The 21,461-nt window shown below is 41.5% G+C and overlaps 1 protein-coding gene and 1 long non-coding RNA gene across 2 annotated transcripts; both read left to right on the top strand.

Annotated features, from left to right (window-relative positions):
* Positions 1 to 6,740: 6,740 nt before the first annotated feature.
* On the top strand, positions 6,741 to 17,986 carry LOC128132871 (uncharacterized). Its single transcript, XM_052769869.1, has 2 exons — positions 6,741 to 7,114; positions 17,254 to 17,986. The coding sequence occupies exons 1-2, from the start codon at positions 6,741 to 6,743 to the stop codon at positions 17,984 to 17,986; spliced, it is 1,107 nt and encodes a 368-aa protein (XP_052625829.1).
* A 962-nt stretch (positions 17,987 to 18,948) lies between these two features.
* Positions 18,949 to 20,307, top strand: LOC128132666 (uncharacterized). The gene is made up of 2 exons (XR_008230967.1): positions 18,949 to 19,657; positions 19,767 to 20,307. It is a non-coding gene; the product is annotated as an uncharacterized LOC128132666 (long non-coding RNA).
* The last annotated feature ends 1,154 nt before the right edge of the window (positions 20,308 to 21,461 follow it).

Here is a 21,461-nt window from a genome sequence, read left to right on the forward strand (position 1 = left end):
AGTGGAAGTGGGAGCGAATAACCATGGACTTCATAACCAAACTGCCTAAGACATCAGGTGGGATGGATACCATATGGGTGGTTGTGGACAGATTGACCAAGTCCGCACACTTTCTGCCAATAAAGGAAACAGACAAGATGGAGAAGTTAACCAGGACGTACATTAAAGAGATCGTGCGACTACATGGTGTACCAACATCCATTATCTCTGATCGAGATAGTAGATTCACCTCGCGTTTCTGGCAGTCCCTACAGAAGTCTCTAGGAACTAGGCTAGACATGAGTACGGCCTACCATCCACAAACTGACGGACAAAGCGAGAGAACCATCCAGACATTGGAAGACATGCTGAGAGCTTGTGTGATAGATTTTGGTAAGGCATGGGATACCCATCTACCGCTTATCGAATTCTCTTATAATAACAGCTATCACACTAGCATTGGAGTCGCTCCATTCGAAGCTCTCTACGGTCGCAAGTGTAGATCACCACTGTGTTGGTCCGAAGTTAGAGATACTCAGCTAGCCAGAGGGCAAGTCCCTGATAGCACCCTTACTGGGCCTGAAATCATAAGGGAAACCACAGAAAAGATCATTCAAATTCGGGAAAGACTAAAAGCGTCTCGTGATCGACAAAAGAGTTACGCGGATAAGCGACGCAAACCTTTAGAATTCCAGGTCGGAGACCGGGTACTACTAAAAGTTTCCCCCTGGAAGGGGATGATACGTTTCGGTAAACGAGGGAAACTAAACCCAAGGTACATCGGTCCGTTCGAAATCCTTGCTAGGATGGGTCCTGTGGCGTACAAACTCCGACTACCACAAGAACTTAGTAATGTACACCCTACCTTCCACGTATCCAACTTAAAGAAGTGTCTGTCTGACGAGACACTCGTAATACCACTCGAAGAAATCGAAGTTAATGAAAATCTCCACTTTGTGGAGGAACCCGTCGAGATCATGGATCGAGAGATCAAGAGAACAAAACAAAGTCGCATTCCCATAGTGAAGGTTCGTTGGAACGCGAAACGAGGGCCTGAGTTTACCTGGGAACGTGAAGACCAAATGAAGAAAAAGTATCCACATCTTTTCCCAAACCCTTGAAGTCCCAGTCGAATTTAGATTTCGAGACGAAATTCCCTCTAACGGGGGGATGATGTGACAATCGTCAATCTTGAGTCAAGTCAAGTCATCAAGTCAAGCCGGTCAACTCGATTAAACCTTGTGTATTAGGGTTTGTGTTATGTTCATACTGTATAACTTGCTATATTAATGGGAAAACATCACTTGAGAAAAGTCTTGTGTTAAAAATTTCCTAAGCCCTAGTGCTAATCAATGAACTAAACTGATAAAAACCATGTTGCATACTCATTGGGAGTGTGTGGGATCCTTAACCATGACTTAACGGGGCTCAAGAGACTTGCATTGCGGAGCCAAACACTCACAAATGCCATACTTGAAATCTCTCTCAAATATCTCTCTGTATGAGAAATCTCTCCAAGAATGTCAAATCTCTCCCAAATCTCTCCAAGTATGTGAAATCTCTCCCAAATCTCTCTCAAATATCTCTCTGTATGAGAAATCTCTCCAAGAATGTCAAATCTCTCCCAAATCTCTCCAAGTATGTGAAATCTCTCTCAAATATCTCTTTGTATGAGAAATCTCTCCAAGAATGTCAAATCTCTCCCAAATCTCTCCAAGTATGAGAAATCTCTCCCAAATCTCCCTCAAATAGTTCCCGTAACTTTTTAGAATCATTCGGGTCATTCCGGCCCTTAACCGGGTCAAAAACGGCTTAAAACGGGGCGAAAACGCGAAAAACGGATCTTAGGAACCGAAACCCCTCTTAGGAACCGAACCCTCCTGATGAAGAAGGCTGCTGAACCGAACCGAAGGTACTGTTCACTACTGTTCACTACAGTTCATTCGGTTTTTGACTTCTCGCCTTCTATCTCCGAACCGAGCCTCTGTTGGCTAAGGGCGCGAGGACCGAGCCTCGGTTCTCGGTCGCCTCATCTGTTCCGCCTCTCTGTCTCTTCCCTTCTCTCGCTCTGTCTCTGTCGCTCGCTCCTCGCTCTGTCTCTACCCGCCTCTCTGTCTCTTCCCTTCTCTCGCTCTGTCTCTACTCGCGCCCCTCTGTTCTCTCTTCTCCCCTCTCGGTTCCTTCCCTCCTTCTTCTTCCCTCTCGGTTTCTGCCTCCCTCTCTCTCGGTTCAGCACCAGAAGGCCGAACCTCGGCCAGACTTCGGGAAATTTTCACTTTTAGCCCATTTTTGATATTTTTAACATTTTAAGCCCGTTTTTTTCGTGATTTTAAAGCGGGATTTTCTCCAGAAATTATATTTTAACATAATAAACTCTAAATATTCATAATTTAAACATATTTTGATGAAAATCATTATTTAAATAATAAAGATCTAATGGGGGATTTATTTAAGGTGGAGTGTTGACTTTGCCTTAACTTATGACACAAGCAACCACCCCACACCCACTCTATGACCAGCCATACCTCCCCACCTTACCTATGTCACTTCAATGTCCCCTTACACTCAAATTTCACTCACTCCCACGTTTTTTGAGCTGGAACAAACAACCACACTCCTCATTTTCTCTCATTTCTCTCATTCCACTAAGTAACAAACACCACTTTTCTCTCAAACTTTTTCTACACAAATTTTCGAGATTCAAGGCTGATTTCAAGTGTTCTTCCACTCTTAGTAAGTAAAAATTCATCCTCCCTATTATTATTTCACTTCCTTCTACTCAAATCTTTGATTGCTTACACAAACTCCATAACTATAATGTTAGATTCTCGAAGACCTTCAAGGCATCTCCAAGTGTTCTTGAATTAAACACTTCCATTCTTCAACAATCATCTACTGAAATCACTTAAGGTGAGTTCATACCCCTACATTTTCATGTTTTCTCAAGTTTTCAGGGGGGAATACAAGTTAAAATACTAAGAACATAACTAAATTTTTCTAACAGCCTTCATCAGAAAAGTTCAACTCCATTCACGGACTGTTTTGGGCATCTTAAACATTTTTGTTTTGAAAACTGTACAAGTTGCAAATAGTTCAAGTTTGTAGCTTTAAAATGACTACTTGCACATCTCCATACGATTTTTCTACAATTTATGGTGATTTTTACAAAACTGCCTATCATTTCAAACAACAATCCGGACCAGTCTGTGATTATGGACATTTTCACCCAAGTTGGAGGTCATTAAAAATCGTGATAAAGATTATGAGTAAACTAGACACATTTTTTGAACTCTCAGAATTTACGGATCTAGTTTTCGACTTCGTATGATTTTTTTATGATTTTTCCAAAACAGGGCAGAATTGCTAAAGTTAGCCAACAGCATGTAAATATCATAACACTTTGTAATATGTTGAGCAAAGTGTATAATCATAAGTTCTAATATTTGAATGTGTTTCCTTGTTAGTTTATCATTATGAACTGAAACTAAGTCATTCATATTAAATATTATTCATTCATTTAGAACACGTATTATGTAACTATAAAAAGTATAGTTTGATAAATTCACAACACTAATACATTTCCATAAAAGAATTCATACATATTATATACATTTTAGATAAACTATAATAGGTATAGTTTATGATACATCACTCAACACACTCGTACAAAAAGGGTACATTCATACAAGAAAGATTTATATCCACACACATTTCACGTAAACTTGTTAACCTATGTTGTGAGACTCTCTCTCTCCCCGTACGTCCGAGTGCGGGATATAATTCCTGGTAGTTATAATCAGAATCTCCTTGAGGGAGAACGTGATACTTGTATATAGATCTATATTGGGTTTGACACCCCACACCTTGTTGCTAGCTACAGTGGGACCCGCAGGTCTACGGGTGACAAATGTCATTTCATTTTCGCGACGCCTGAGAAACGTTGTGGCAGGTTCACATAGTCACAGTATGATTATAGCGACTCACCTAGGGAGATAACAATTCATAAAGTTTACGGGGTTTCATAAAACCGAAGTAGGTTTTAGGTTGATAAAGAAAATTACTTTCTATATCATTTTAAACTCACGACATTTCTACTAAGAAATGATGATTTCTTATACATTTTAGTCTTTGGTTATAAGGCTACATTTTTCGGATTTCAAGGAAAATATCGGATTTTTCTGAAACAAACGCGACATTTACATGTGAAAGACTTCTACTAAGTTTATTAATAAAAGCTTATGAACTCACCAACCTTTGTGTTGACACTTTTCAAACAACTTGTATTCTCAGGAAAACACTAAACAGGTAATCAAGTGGTTTTGAGGATGGGACGTTAAGGCGTCAAACTTTTCATATTTTGTCAACATATTGTAATTGATTTTGAAACATGTAATTCATACAAGTGATGTAACTTTTTCAATTATATATATGTTGGTTGTGTTTGCATAAATTACTATTGAAATTGTGGTTATGATACTATACATGAAGTCCTCCACCCCCGGACGTTTCCGCCATCCTTGGTTTGGGGGTGTGACAGATTGGTATCAAAGCACGGTTTATAGTGAATTAAGTATGTCAAACCACATAAGATATACAAACTATAAACATATTTGGGACTAAAAGTCTCTGATTCTTAAAATGCTTTAACGAGTTGTACTTTTAGAAAACAAATAATTTCTTGTTTTAAAGTATACTTACATGCATTCTATACTAGCATGGTGTCATATCTTAGGAGAACATAAATTGAAAGAGGAGGAGTCGAACATTATTAGTACGCCTTAGCATGTGTAATCAGTTCTGGGATGGATATAGCCTGATCAACTATATCCGTCCAAGAAGTAACTTACGCACACTAAGGAATAGTCGTAATGAGCGACAAATCTGATAACCTAATTACACTCCATAAAGAACACGCTAAGAACCAAATATAAACATTTAAAAATACTATAGGAGTATTTGTACGTTTCTATAGTGCCAGATTATTATTTTCCGATATGTGCTTCTTAACCCCGTTTCTCGTGCAGACGACATGGTAGGATTTCACATACCCGGGGACCCCTATTTTCCCAATCAGGGAAACGCGGGATGGATCGAAGATGAGCCCGAGGAGGATCCTGAAGAAGATCCCGAGGAGGATCCCGAAGAGGATCCCGAGGAGGATCCCGAGGAGGATCCCGAAGAGGATCCCGAGGGGGAGCCCGAGGGGGAAGACGAACAAGAAGAAGAAGAGGAAGACGAATAAGAAGAAGAAGAGGAAGACGAACAAGAAGAAGAAGAGGAAGACGAACAAGAAGAAGAGGAAGACGAAGAGGAAGAAGAGGAAGGTGATGAGGTAGTCATGTTTGGGAACGAAGCGGAGGAACCACCAGAAGTATTCAACCCCCCTACATCGCGAGGGTACCCGCGCACTGTTTTGGATACAACGGACCTAAACCCCCTTGGGTAACAACGATCGAAAGATGGAGCCGACAACAACGCCAGCGGTCACCATATGGCTACCAACGAGGTTACTATGATCTCACTCATGGTGGACCGGCTGACAGAGCTCTCCCCGTCACGATACAACGAATAGCAAGTATGGATGATCGTGGAAGGACGACGACCGATCAGGTCCAGGAGTTAAGTGCCATCGTACAGTCTACTACTGATCGCACCAGAGACCTGGAACGAGGCTCCCACCATAGAGACCAACTCATTCAAGACCTTCTCGCAGCTCAAGCAAAAACAAGAGAGTATCGGGAAAGATACATGGCACTCGAAGAAAGAATGGTTGCAGCCGAACGCAGATTGGCGGAACTACAGGGCGCATCGACATCATCGCAGCCTCCGCCAAAGAAGGGTCGCAGTGATTAGAACTCATTACTATTCTCATGTTTTGATAGTAAAATTTTAGGAGTATGCGTTGGTGCTACTCTTTGTATGTAGGTCGACCCTGCGACTATGTGATTACACTATTCAAAGGGTTTTTGTAATGCCAAAAACTATCTTTTGTAACGATGTAATGTAGACCCTTATGAGGTCAAACTTTTCCCTCTAAACGTTATGTACTAAAAGTATCAATGAAATTTGGCATGTGTTTTATTTATTGAATGTTTGGCACTATACATCATAACCTGATCACACAAACAGTTTACGAATAATAAAGTTTTGATAAAATACAAGAGGGATGAAACCAGTAACACTCGACTCGTTATCACTATTAAAGTCTTACCGACTGGTCATTTTTTTATGACAGAACCATGCCACCAAGGAAAAGACCAAGGCCTTCCAACAACACAGTGCCGCCTCCACCACCACCTCCGCAGTTTGATCCTGCAATGTTCCAGGCTGCAGTAACGGCAGCCGTGGCGGCAGCGATGTCGCAAATGGGAACCAATGGTTCTGGCGGTTCTGGATCCGGAGCTACCAATTCCATTCATGGGGACAGCACGGGGCGTACGAGGGAGTGCTCTTACAAAGACTTCACGAATGGCAAACCCGACCCTTTCAATGGAAGCGGGGGCGTTATCACACTGGTGCAATGGTTCGAAAGGACCGAGGCAGTTTTTGAAATCTGCGCTTGTCCCGAAGCGAGCAAGGTCAAGTATGCGGCATTCACTTTCACTGGAAAAGTACTTACTTAGTGGAATGGCCGAGTTAAATCACTTACTCCCGCAGTAGCTAACGCAATCAGCTGGGAGGATTTGAAAGCCCTAATGTTAAAGGAATACTGCCCGAGGGGCGAAATACAAAAACTTGAAGAAGAACTTTGGAACCTCAGAATGACAGGCACTGATCTTGAAACTTATACTGCCCGTTTCAATGACCTAGCACTCCTCTGTCCAACAATGGTCACTCCAGAAGAGAAGAAGGTGGAACGATATCTCTGGGGGCTGTCATCCCAGATTCAAGATAGTGTATTGGCCTCAAAACCCACTACCTTTGAGAGTGCCAAGGAATTGGCACAACAACTCATAGATCACAGGGCTAGCCGTGGTACCGTGATAACCACCACCGACCGAACAAAAGGAGGGAACAACAAGAGGAAGTTCTGGGGCAATAAAAAGAAACAACCAATGCAGGACCCCGCCAAAAAGCAACAGATTGTTGCTGTTCGTGCCGCCACTACTGCTGTCGCTCCAGCGCCGCCGAAACAGTATACAGGAACTCTTCCCAAGTGCAACAAGTGTAACTACCACCATAATGGTGCTTGTCAAGAGTTACACTGCAATAACTGTAACAAAAAGGGGCACACCGCACGATTTTGTAGAGCGACTACCCAACCCGCCGCACAAGTCGCTACGACCGCCAACACCGGAGCAAGCCAAACCTGCTATGGATGTGGTGAAACGGGACACTTCAGGAGGAACTGCCCCAAGGCACGAGCCCCTAATGTTGGGGGTGTAGGGAGAGTCCTAACTTTAGGGAAGGGAGAAGCAGTCAAGGATCCCTCTGTGGTTACTGGTACGTTCCTCCTCAATAACTCTTATGCATGCGTACTTTTCGATAGTGGGGCAGAAAGAAGTTTCATAAGTCACCAATTCAAACATATACTTAAGCAAAATTCTCAACCACTAGAAGATTCTTACATCGTAGAAATGGCAAATGGAAAGGTTGAGCGCGCTAATGATATTTACAAAGGGTGTACTCTCACTCTAGACAACCATTTGTTCAAAATTGACCTTATGCCGGTCACCATAAAAAGCTTCGATATAATCATTGGTATGGATTGGTTAAGCCTTCATCCTGCCGACATTCTATGTTACGAAAAGGCCGTCCACCTCAATCTACCGAATGGCAACGTTCTCACCGTTTATGGCAATAAACCTAGTGCGAACCTACAAATCATCTCTTGTGTTAAAACCCAAAAGTACCTCCGAAAGCAATACCATGCTTTCTTAGCCCACATCGTAGACAAGAAACAGGAGGTGAAGGACATCAAAGAAATTCCAGAAGTATGCAACTTCCCTGATGTTTTCCCAGACGATCTGCCAGGTGTACCACTCGCACGACAAGTCGAATTTCGGATCGACTTAATCCCAGGAGCTACCCCCGTCGCCAGGGCTCCATATCGCTTAGCACCGGCAGAAATGCAAGAACTATCCAGCCAGTTGAATGAACTATTGAGCAAAGGGTTCATCAGGCCAAGCTTCTCGCCCTGGGGAGCACCAGTCTTATTTGTAAAGAAGAAGGATGGGTCTTTTCGCATGTGCATAGACTATCGAGAACTAAACAAACTCACTATCAAGAACCGTTATCCCCTACCCCGAATCGATGACCTCTTCAACCAGCTCCAAGGAGCCAGCTACTTTTCAAAAATCGACCTGAGGTCGGGCTATCATCAACTACGAGTTCAGGAAGAGGATATCCCCAAGACGGCATTCAGAACTCGCTATGGGCACTATGAATTTGTAGTGATGCCATTCGGGTTAACAAACGCGCCTGCGGTGTTCATGGATTTGATGAATCGAGTGTGTCGACCCTTCTTGGATAAATTCGTCATCGTATTCATCGACGATATCTTGGTCTATTCGAGGAGCAAAGAAAAGCACAGACAACACATACGACTAGTTCTAGAGATTTTAAGAACCGAGAAGCTTTACGCCAAATTCTCAAAGTGTGAATTTTGGCTCCGTGAAGTAGGATTCCTTGGCCACGTAGTAAGCAAAGAAGGAATACATGTGGACCCCTCAAAGATCAAAGCAATCGAAGATTGGTCAACACCTGCAACGCCAACAGAAATCCGACAGTTTTTGGGACTCGCAGGCTACTATCGAAGATTCATACAAAACTTCTCCAAGATCGCTAAGCCTCTCACCACCTTGACTCAGAAAGGTGTGGTGTTCGAATGGGAAGATAAACAAGAAGCCGCCTTCCAGACACTAAAGCAAGCCCTATGCAGCGCACCAGTCTTGTCTCTTCCAGAAGGAACCGATGATTTTGTGGTGTATTGCGATGCTTCGAATCAAGGCCTCGGCTGTGTGCTCATGCAAAGGGGAAAAGTCATCGCTTATGCATCAAGGCAACTGAAGACACATGAAGTTAATTATACAACCCATGACCTTGAACTGGGAGCGGTGGTGTTCGCCCTGAAGATCTGGAGGCACTACCTCTACGGCACCAAGTGCACCATCTTCACTGATCACAAAATTCTTCAGCACATTCTCAATCAGAAAGAACTTAACATGCGCCAAAGAAGATGGGTGGAATTACTGAATGACTACGAATGTGAAATTCGCTACCACCCGGGCAAGGCCAATGTAGTAGCCGATGCCTTAAGCAGGAAAGAATACTCGGGTCGCCGAGTAAAATCCCTAGCCATGACCATCCACTCCCAACTGGCCACCCAGATCAAGGATGCCCAATTAGAAGCCTTGAAACCAGAAAACGTGGCAAGCGAAGCACTAAGGGGGATGGATAAGAACTTGGAAGTCAAAGTGGATGGAACTCGTTATCTCATGAATCGAATCTGGACACCGAAGTTCGGTGGGTACCGAGATGTTGTAATGAACGAGGCCCACAAGACTCGATACCCCATTCACCCTGGGTCAGATAAGATGTATCTAGACCTCAAAAGGTTATACTGGTGGCCAAACATGAAGGCTGAAATTGCTACTTATGTGAGCAAGTGCCTCACTTGCGCCAAGGTCAAGGTGGAATATCAGAAGCCATCAGGACTACTTCAACAACCGGATATACCCGAGTGGAAGTGGGAGCGAATAACCATGGACTTCATAACCAAACTGCCTAAGACATCAGGTGGGATGGATACCATATGGGTGGTTGTGGACAGATTGACCAAGTCCGCACACTTTCTGCCAATAAAGGAAACAGACAAGATGGAGAAGTTAACCAGGACGTACATTAAAGAGATCGTGCGACTACATGGTGTACCAACATCCATTATCTCTGATCGAGATAGTAGATTCACCTCGCGTTTCTGGCAGTCCCTACAGAAGTCTCTAGGAACTAGGCTAGACATGAGTACGGCCTACCATCCACAAACTGACGGACAAAGCGAGAGAACCATCCAGACATTGGAAGACATGCTGAGAGCTTGTGTGATAGATTTTGGTAAGGCATGGGATACCCATCTACCGCTTATCGAATTCTCTTATAATAACAGCTATCACACTAGCATTGGAGTCGCTCCATTCGAAGCTCTCTACGGTCGCAAGTGTAGATCACCACTGTGTTGGTCCGAAGTTAGAGATACTCAGCTAGCCAGAGGGCAAGTCCCTGATAGCACCCTTACTGGGCCTGAAATCATAAGGGAAACCACAGAAAAGATCATTCAAATTCGGGAAAGACTAAAAGCGTCTCGTGATCGACAAAAGAGTTACGCGGATAAGCGACGCAAACCTTTAGAATTCCAGGTCGGAGACCGGGTACTACTAAAAGTTTCCCCCTGGAAGGGGATGATACGTTTCGGTAAACGAGGGAAACTAAACCCAAGGTACATCGGTCCGTTCGAAATCCTTGCTAGGATGGGTCCTGTGGCGTACAAACTCCGACTACCACAAGAACTTAGTAATGTACACCCTACCTTCCACGTATCCAACTTAAAGAAGTGTCTGTCTGACGAGACACTCGTAATACCACTCGAAGAAATCGAAGTTAATGAAAATCTCCACTTTGTGGAGGAACCCGTCGAGATCATGGATCGAGAGATCAAGAGAACAAAACAAAGTCGCATTCCCATAGTGAAGGTTCGTTGGAACGCGAAACGAGTGCCTGAGTTTACCTGGGAACGTGAAGACCAAATGAAGCAAAAGTATCCACATCTTTTCCCAAACCCTTGAAGTCCCAGTCGAATTTAGATTTCGAGACGAAATTCCCTCTAACGGGGGGATGATGTGACAATCGTCAATCTTGAGTCAAGTCAAGTCATCAAGTCAAGCCGGTCAACTCGATTAAACCTTGTGTATTAGGGTTTGTGTTATGTTCATACTGTATAACTTGCTATATTAATGGGAAAACATCACTTGAGAAAAGTCTTGTGTTAAAAATTTCCTAAGCCCTAGTGCTAATCAATGAACTAAACTGATAAAAACCATGTTGCATACTCATTGGGAGTGTGTGGGATCCTTAACCATGACTTAACGGGGCTCAAGAGACTTGCATTGCGGAGCCAAACACTCACAAATGCCATACTTGAAATCTCTCTCAAATATCTCTCTGTATGAGAAATCTCTCCAAGAATGTCAAATCTCTCCCAAATCTCTCCAAGTATGTGAAATCTCTCCCAAATCTCTCTCAAATATCTCTCTGTATGAGAAATCTCTCCAAGAATGTCAAATCTCTCCCAAATCTCTCCAAGTATGTGAAATCTCTCTCAAATATCTCTTTGTATGAGAAATCTCTCCAAGAATGTCAAATCTCTCCCAAATCTCTCCAAGTATGAGAAATCTCTCCCAAATCTCCCTCAAATAGTTCCCGTAACTTTTTAGAATCATTCGGGTCATTCCGGCCCTTAACCGGGTCAAAAACGGCTTAAAACGGGGCGAAAACGCGAAAAACGGATCTTAGGAACCGAAACCCCTCTTAGGAACCGAACCCTCCTGATGAAGAAGGCTGCTGAACCGAACCGAAGGTACTGTTCACTACTGTTCACTACAGTTCATTCGGTTTTTGACTTCTCGCCTTCTATCTCCGAACCGAGCCTCTGTTGGCTAAGGGCGCGAGGACCGAGCCTCGGTTCTCGGTCGCCTCATCTGTTCCGCCTCTCTGTCTCTTCCCTTCTCTCGCTCTGTCTCTGTCGCTCGCTCCTCGCTCTGTCTCTACCCGCCTCTCTGTCTCTTCCCTTCTCTCGCTCTGTCTCTACTCGCGCCCCTCTGTTCTCTCTTCTCCCCTCTCGGTTCCTTCCCTCCTTCTTCTTCCCTCTCGGTTTCTGCCTCCCTCTCTCTCGGTTCAGCACCAGAAGGCCGAACCTCGGCCAGACTTCGGGAAATTTTCACTTTTAGCCCATTTTTGATATTTTTAACATTTTAAGCCCGTTTTTTTCGTGATTTTAAAGCGGGATTTTCTCCAGAAATTATATTTTAACATAATAAACTCTAAATATTCATAATTTAAACATATTTTGATGAAAATCATTATTTAAATAATAAAGATCTAATGGGGGATTTATTTAAGGTGGAGTGTTGACTTTGCCTTAACTTATGACACAAGCAACCACCCCACACCCACTCTATGACCAGCCATACCTCCCCACCTTACCTATGTCACTTCAATGTCCCCTTACACTCAAATTTCACTCACTCCCACGTTTTTTGAGCTGGAACAAACAACCACACTCCTCATTTTCTCTCATTTCTCTCATTCCACTAAGTAACAAACACCACTTTTCTCTCAAACTTTTTCTACACAAATTTTCGAGATTCAAGGCTGATTTCAAGTGTTCTTCCACTCTTAGTAAGTAAAAATTCATCCTCCCTATTATTATTTCACTTCCTTCTACTCAAATCTTTGATTGCTTACACAAACTCCATAACTATAATGTTAGATTCTCGAAGACCTTCAAGGCATCTCCAAGTGTTCTTGAATTAAACACTTCCATTCTTCAACAATCATCTACTGAAATCACTTAAGGTGAGTTCATACCCCTACATTTTCATGTTTTCTCAAGTTTTCAGGGGGGAATACAAGTTAAAATACTAAGAACATAACTAAATTTTTCTAACAGCCTTCATCAGAAAAGTTCAACTCCATTCACGGACTGTTTTGGGCATCTTAAACATTTTTGTTTTCAAAACTGTACAAGGTGCAAATAGTTCACGTTTGTAGCTTTAAAATGACTACTTGCACATCTCCATACGAGTTTTCTACAATTTATGGAGATTTTTACAAAACTGCCTATCATTTCAAATAACAATCCGGACCAGTCTGTGATTATGGACATTTTCACCCAAGTTGGAGGTCATTAAAAATCGTGATAAAAATTATGAGTAAACTAGACACATTTTGTGAACTCTCAGAATTTACGGATCTAGTTTTCGACTTCGTATGATTTTTCTATGATTTTTCCAAAACAGGGCAGAATTGCTAAAGTTAGCCAACAGCATGTAAATATCATAACACTTTGTAATATGTTGAACAAAGTGTATAATCATAAGTTCTAATATTTGAATGTGTTTCCTTGTTAGTTTATCATTATGAACTGAAACTAAGTCATTCATATTAAATATTATTCATTCATTTAGAACACGTATTATGTAACTATAAAAAGTATAGTTTGATAAATTCACAACACTAATACATTTCCATAAAAGAATTCATACATATTATATACATTTTAGATAAACTATAATATGTATAGTTTATGATACATCACTCAACACACTCGTACAAAAAGGGTACATTCATACAAGAAAGATTTATATCCACACACAATTCACGTAAACTTGTTAACCTATGTTGTGAGACTCTCTCTCTCCCCGTACGTCCGAGTGCGGGATATAATTCCTGGTAGTTATAATCAGAATCTCCTTGAGGGAGAACGTGATACTTGTATATAGATCTATATTGGGTTTGACACCCCACACCTTGCTGCTAGCTACAGTGGGACCTGCAGGTCTACGGGTGACAAATGTCATTTCATTTTCGCGACGCCTGAGAAACGTTGTGGCAGGTTCACATAGTCACAGTATGATTATAGCGACTCACCTAGGGAGATAACAATTCATAAAGTTTACGGGGTTTCATAAAACCGAAGTAGGTTTTAGATTGATAAAGAAATTTACTTTCTATATCATTTTAAACTCACGACATTTCTACTAAGAAATGATGATTTCTTATACATTTTAGTCTTTGGTTATAAGGCTACATTTTTCGGATTTCAAGGAAAATATCGGATTTTTCTGAAACAAACGCGACATTTACATGTGAAAGACTTCTACTAAGTTTATTAATAAAAGCTTATGAACTCACCAACCTTTGTGTTGACACTTTTCAAACAACTTGTATTCTCAGGAGAACACTAAACAGGTAATCAAGTGCTTTTGAGGATGGGACGTTAAGGCGTCAAACTTTTCATATTTTGTCAACATATTGTAATTGATTTTGAAACATGTAATTCATAAAAGTGATGTAACTTTTTCAATTATATATATGTTGGTTGTGTTTGCATAAATTACTATTGAAATTGTGGTTATGATACTATACATGAAGTCCTCCACCCCCGGACGTTTCCGCCATCCTTGGTTTGGGGGTGTGACAAAGGTCAATTTTCCTCCCACTGTTTCCTTGGCTTATGAATTCTCTCTCGCAGAAGACACCCCTCCTTGCTACAAAGACCACATTCTCATTGGGTTTGTAGAAGAGGTAACCAAAGGATTTATGTGGGTAGCCAATGAAAATACACCTCTCACTTCGAGGTTCGAGCTTATCGTGAGTCTGGCGCCTCACGAAAGCCTCGCAACCCCAAATCTTTATGTGGTCTAGATTGGGAAATTTTCAGTCCACATCTCATGAGGATTTTGGCAACCTTCTTTGTAGGGACTAGATTAAGGATATGGGCAACAGTCTCTAAGGCATACCCCCTAAATGAGATAGGTTGCGAAGCTCGACTCATCATGGAACGAAGATTACGTCTCTCAGCCACACCATTCAACTGTGGTGTCCTGGGAGGTGTAAATCTTGATACAATCCTACATTCCATAAGATAATCGAGGAACTCTGTACTAAGATACCCACCACCTCGATCGGATCGAATCATCTTAATGTTCCTGCCCAATTGATTCTCTACTTTATGTTTAAACTCTTTAAACCTTTCAAAAGTCTCCGACTTATGCTTGATTAAGTAGACATAACCATATCTACTATAATCATTAGTAAAAGTCACATAATAACGATTAGCATCCGTTGTGGCAGTTTTGAAGGGTCCACACATATCATTATGTATGAGATCCAACAACCCTCACCCCTAGCACAAGAACCAATGAAGGGTGATTTTTTTTCCAAGTAAGCACGATTCACAACTATCATCTGACTTTAAGTCAAATAACTCCAAGACTCCATCCTTTTGGAGTTGGCATACGCGTTTCCTGCTTACATGTCCAAGACGACAATGCCATAATGATGCTTTATCCAAGTTATTAGAAGAATCAATACACAATACATTATTTCCTAGGTTATCTACAACCAAAATAGTTTCATACACACCATCACAAGGTAATGCTTTAAAATAAATAACATTATTAAAGAAAGCATTAATACCACCACATTCATTATCAAATGAAAAGGTAAAACCTTGTTTGTACAAACCATGAAAGGAAATAATATTTCTCACCATTTTAGGTGAGTAACAAAATTTATTCAAATCTAATGTAAACCCACTACTTAGCAATACAGAATAAACTCCAATCTTGGTGATAGGTGAAGCTTTCCTATTCCCCATGATTAAGTTTATCTTCCCATGCTCCACATTCTCACTTCTTCTTAGTCACTGCAAATTAGAACATATGTGAATACCATAACCTGTATCAAGGACCCAAGAATTAGAATAGGGTGAGTTATTAGACAATATAGTGTAAATACCTGCATGGTTGGGTTTCACTTACCCATCCATAACATTTTGCAGGTACTTTGGGCAGTTCCACTTCCAGTGCGACTTTTCATGGCAATAGAAGCATTCAACCTCTTTTGGGTCAGACGAAGGAGTGATAGAACCTTTCTTGGTTCCACTTAAAGAGGGTCCATCAAGGGACTTTCCCTTGGTACCATTCGAAGGGATTTTCCTTTTTTTTCCTTTACCTTTCCTGATTGCCAAGACAAGGGCGGAGTTAGGAGTAGGAGTGGTAACAACTGACTTACCTTTAAGACCACTTTCAGCGGTCTTCAGAAGTCCTTGAAGCTTGCTGAGGGTAACTTCCTCCTTGTTCATGTGGAATTGATCATAACACGAGAGTAAGGAGTGCAAAATGATGTCAATTGCCAACTTCTCGGGGAAGTTCACATTCAATTTCAGCAAACGATCCACATACCTTTGCATTTTCTGCATGTGGCCCGTGATGGGTTCACCATCCTTCTTCCGGGTTGTTATCATGGAGGAGATTATTTTATACCACTCTTGACGAGCATTCTGATAGTATCTTTCCATCAATTCTTGGTGCATCTCAAAAGGGTAATAGTCCTCATAGGACTTTTGGAGTTCAACTGTCATTGTAGCCATCATGATACATGCCACTTTTGTGGCATCTCTCTCATGAGCCCTAAAGTCAGCGATCTCCTGGAGAGTAGCAGTAGACTCATCGATTTCCTTCAGCTCCTTATCGAGGACATATTCTTTTTCCTCGTAGCGAGTGACCATCCTGATGTTCTGGATCCAATCCATAAAATTGGAACCATCGAAGATGACTCTCCCAGAAAGGTTCATGAGAGAGAAAGAGTCGGTAGGGTTTGAGCTAGAAGCAACATTGTTGTAACACATCTGAAAAAGAGGAAAATACAAGTTTAGATTAGATATAAAGATAGTTCTTAATAAAATACCCAAATGTAATATTAAGGGTAGGACCCAACACAATATTTTATATCTTAGAAGAGGGATGTCGTAATTCAAGATATAAAATATTTGAAGGTAGGTGAATGACGATTCACCAATTTCCACCATGAAAAACGAAATAAACTATTAGGTTTTAATTGGTTTTTGAAACTCCTAGATTCTTTTGAGATTCATTGAACTTTTCAATAGCATGTTTCAGTCTCGAGTATGCCCTTCAAGTTTTGTAACTGGGATGCCGAGGATTACAAAGCAAGGTGTGAAGTAACCATGCAAATTACTTGGTACTCTTAATGTTTATCACTGAACTGATGTGCCGGTTAACCGCACACACTCCACCGATCTATGATGAACCTTAAGCCACCATTTTCCTACATTGTTAAGTCCAGGTTAGTGTGCCAGTTAACCACACGCTCTACTAACGACTTAAGCAAAGTGTCAAGTGTAATTTCATGGGTTACCACCTTATTCACATTTCCCTAAAGTAACTAAGATTGGGAATTTATAAAACATTTAGTTACTTTATAATCATCATACTTTTAATGAGGATTAAAGTCATTGTCCTACCCGTTCGGCTAACGACCCTCCACAAGTCAAGGAAGCGGTGGGTGAGAGTGGACACCTGTCACACCTTCGGCCGAGGCGGCGGAACACGTCGGGCTGTATGACTAAGTTCATGGATCACAGGCAAATTGAATATATAGCACAAGTACAAGAATAAACAAAATAGCATTCATGTTCCATCTTGATATTTGAATACAATGTTTTTTTACAAATAATAATAATAGTAGTAGTAGTGGTGGTGGTGGTGGTGGTCGCCGTCGCCGTAGCCGCAACTGCAGCAGGAGGAGCAGCAGGAGGAGAAGCAGTGGTGGTGGTGGTGGTGGTGGTGGTGGTCGTGGTCGTGGTCGTGGTCGTGTCGTCGTAGGTCGTCGTCGTCGTCGGCGGCGGCGGCGGCGTCGTCGTCCGCGTCGTCGTCGTCGTAGTAGTAGTCGTCGTAGTCGTAGTAGTGGTAGTCGTAGTGGTAGTAGTGGTGGTAGTAGTGGTGGTAGTAGTGGTCGTAGTGGTCGTAGTGGTCGTAGTGGTAGTCGTAGTGGTAGTCGTAGTGGTCGCCGTCGTAGTCGTCGTAGTCGTCGTAATCGTAGTAGTCGTAGTCGTAGTGGTAGTCGTAGTGGTAGTCGTGGTGGTAGTCATGGTGGTAGTAGTGGTCGTAGTAGTGGTAGTGGTGGTCGTAGTGGTGGTCGTAGTGGTGGTAGTAGTGGTGGTCGTAGTGGTCGTAGTGGTAGTCGTAGTGGTAGTCGTAGTCGTCGTCGTAGTCGTCGTAGTAGTCGTAGTCGTCGTCGTCGTAGTAGTCGTAGTCGTCGTAGTCGTCGTAGTAGTCGTAGTAGTCGTCGTAGTAGTCGTGGTCGTGGTCGTGGTCGTGGTCGTGGTCGTGGTCGTGGTCGTCGTGGTCATCGTAGTCGTTGTCGTAGTGGTCGGTCGTGGTCGTGGTCATGGTCGTGGTCGTGGTCGTGGTCGTCGTCGTCGTAGTCGTAGTCGTAGTCGTAGTGGTAGTGGTAGTGGTAGTGGTAGTAGTAGTAGTAGTAGTAGTAGTAGTAGTAGTAGTTTGAATGTAATGTGCTCGCTTTTATAAATATGAATGTTTCAAATTAATGAACATATGTACATGTATAAACATTGTGTACTTAAACATATAAATGAATATGCATAGTAATAATTTGAATTCTTGAAATACTACAAAATTTTATAATTTTTTGTTATAATATACAATGTCACATAAAAATCATAAAACTTTATATAATGTAGTATTTGTTGTGTGAGCTGAATATTTCTCGATAAAATAATCATAACACGTATACAAAAAGTTTTCCCTAGTTTATTTTTAACAATATGGTAAATCGTTTAAATAATTATATTTTTATAAACTATGTTTATTGTATTTTCGCATAAAAAATAATATATTTGTATAAAAAAACTATATAAGCACATGTATTCCCCCCCCCCCCCCCCCCCCCCCCCCCCCCCCGGAAATAATTAAAATATTGAAAAGGGGCCGTAAGCACTCATCCTTGAAGCATGAGTTCGCTTCGTACGATATTTTGATTCCTTTGGGAAACATATCGTGAGATTTGTTACGTGATATTCCTCGTTCGTAAGACGAATCACCATGTATATTTATATTTCCTAATAAACCAAATGGTAGTTTGGTATTAATTATTGATTATATAGTGGTCTTTGTGAAAATAAATAGACTCTAGGGTTTGATTTTCCAAAAACATACAACTAGGGACTCATTTTGTAAAGAATCTCCATGGGAGGGGCTGTTGTGAATAAATGACATCACTATTTGGGGATTAAGACTGATCTTTTAAGTATTTGTCAAGTCAGGGTAGATTTTGATAAATTTAAATACAAGTTTGAATTGTGTTGACCTTTGACTGGGTCAAACTCGGATACCCGTTTCTTTTTGAAGCTCCATGAGCGATCCAGGCTCCATTTACAAAGGATTAGGTCTTCTATCATCCCGTTTCCTGCTTTGATCGAGCAAATGGCGACGAATTCAAAACGATGAGGCCGTGGGAAATTCGATTGAAAGGAACACGAATCGATCATAAGGGGAAAAACGCAGAGGCAACAACAAAACGAAATCGGAGGCATAGTGGATTTGGGGTTTCGGTCGTAGTGTGGTCGGGGAGAATCACGAAGGAATACACGAACAAGAGCTTGTAAGGGGCGAGGTTTTCAATCTCCGATGAGCAACTAGATGAAGAACAAGGGAGAAGCAGCGAGATGGGGCTGTTGCTCCGATCGAAGCAGGTCAGGAGGTGGAGAGGTGCACCGTGGATGGGTGCGAGAGCTGGTTCGTTTGAAGCAACAACAACCCCAGGAGGGTGTTCGACGGTGTTTGTTGATGGGGGAAGGGGCAAAGGAGGGCATCGATCTCCAGTGGGCTCCCTTGGTGCGTTTGGTTCGTCTCTGGCAGTCTCATTCGAGGAAGGAGTCTTCGGTTTCATCTGTCCGAAAAATGAACGGACCAAATCAAATCGACGGGGCATGGCAGCTCTAGTCAGCAGGAAGACTAAGGAGGCGATGGAGGAAGTTGATGCCCGATGGCTTCTGGGTTTCTCTTCTCCTGGTCCGATCAAAAGCAAACGCGAAGGAAATGGGAAACGTCTGGATTGAAGAGCAAGGACGAAACAGGTAATACACTTGATCCATTCATTTTTTTTTATTGTTCTGGATCAAGATTGATTGGGCAAGAAGTTGATAGAAAAAGAAAATATATGTTTGGGTTTTGGTTGTTTGGCAGAAGTTACCCTGATCAATAGAGAAGGAATGAGAGAAAGGGTGGGTTGTGGAGGTTGCGCAGTGGCCTTACAGTCGGTGGTTCTCAGGAAGCGATATGAAGAAGAACGGAGATGGTAGCAGTGAATCAACAAACAGGTAAAGAGGTTTTTTTTTGTTTTTGATAAATGTCGATGTTGTATTTGGGATGTGTGTTTGTTGATTGAGATTGACAGGAAGAATATGAAGAAGAATTGTGTATGGGTTCATTGACTGGGTACAAGGAAGGAAAAGGGAAGGAGTGAAGCAACGTCCATCTCCAGCGACCAGCAAGAAGAGAAGGAACCGCTAGGGAACAGTGGTGTGAAGGAGTGCATGCTTCAGTTAAGAAGTGAAAAAGAAACACGTTTCAGCTGGCTGTCCTTTTATTTGTTTATTTATTTACTTATTTATTTATTTGTATTTATGTATATGTATGTATCTGATTTGTATTATGTATTTGTTTTATTATGTAATGCATGTATAAGTTGTAATTAATAAATTTCTATATGTATCACTACTAGAAACGAGACCTTCTGCGTCGGAATTAGCAACGGAACGCTTCTGTAGCTAATTAGCGTAGGTTTTACGAGGGATCAGCGATGGATTTCAAAAGATCCTTCAACTAACTTAATTTCAGAAATTTATTGAGGGGTTATCGAGGGATTAGCGAGGGATTTATCTAACTTTTTAGGAAAAAAGAAATCCCTTGCTGATATGTTGTAAGTTAAAGGTTTTTAGCTAGGGAACAACGATGGATTTGTTAAAAACATGAGATTTGTTTCTTGGGCCTCGCCAATCGATCGTTGAAAGGCCCACGCCTTTTTTTTTTTTTTTTTTTTTTTTTTTCATTTGGAGCTTTTTTCTTTTTTCCTTCCATCATTTTAATTCCATTCCGTCTGAAAGCCAATGCGTTGACTCAATTCCTTCCTCCGCCCTGGAAATCACCTCCACCACCGTCTGCTTGCTCGCCTCTCTTACCTGCATCGCCTCTCATTGGCGTTTACTTGAAGCAACGCCAAAGAACATCCTCGCGGCTTTCCTCTCGGTCTGTCTCCCTTCCTCATTGACTCGTGGTTTCCTGCCAACGTTGTTTGATCTGTTGGTTGCTAGAAAATTGTGGTGGTCATCCCATTCAAGCTCTTGTTCTTACAAATTTGATTAACTTTGAGGTAATTTTGAACTTTTGTGGATGAAATGCATAATTTTAGGCCACTGTTATGTGTTATAGATGATAGTACTAGTTGTGAATTGATGTTACAATTGATGAAATTTAATTAAATTTGAGGTAATTTTGGATGACATTGCTATGAATATAATTTTGGTGCCGAAGAAGAAGGTAGTAATGCGCCACTTCCTGAAAGGGTAAAAGTCTCCCTTTTCAATTGAATTCTTAATTCTATCGATCAAAATAATAGAGTTATATAGCCTAATACTTTACATGATTAGAGTTAGACATTTGCTTGTTTCATCATGGATTGGATTTTTGCTAATGTTTAATGACTTGATGCTTGAGTATTTTAATAGTATTTTATCCTATCTGATGGATTTTATGGTTTGTTCTACCTTTATAGATTCTCTTACATTGCTTTTTGAAGGATTTAGATGTTCAAAGTCAAGCTTGTGTTTATTTGGTTTAGTGTTTTTAGATTTTGGTTTGATATTCCCTTCAAAACGTGTA

Source organism: Lactuca sativa, chromosome 3, assembly GCF_002870075.4.
Source record: "Lactuca sativa cultivar Salinas chromosome 3, Lsat_Salinas_v11, whole genome shotgun sequence".
Taxonomy (NCBI): domain Eukaryota; kingdom Viridiplantae; phylum Streptophyta; class Magnoliopsida; order Asterales; family Asteraceae; genus Lactuca; species Lactuca sativa.

Bases quoted from the DNA above. Each gene is read 5' to 3' on its own strand.
- LOC128132871 (XM_052769869.1), top strand. From the start codon at position 6,741: ATGACAGGCACTGATCTTGAAACTTATACTGCCCGTTTCAATGACCTA. The intron at 7,115-17,253 runs GTATACAGGAAC...TAGTAGTAGTAG, and splicing joins GCTCCAGCGCCGCCGAAACA to TGGTGGTGGTGGTGGTGGTC.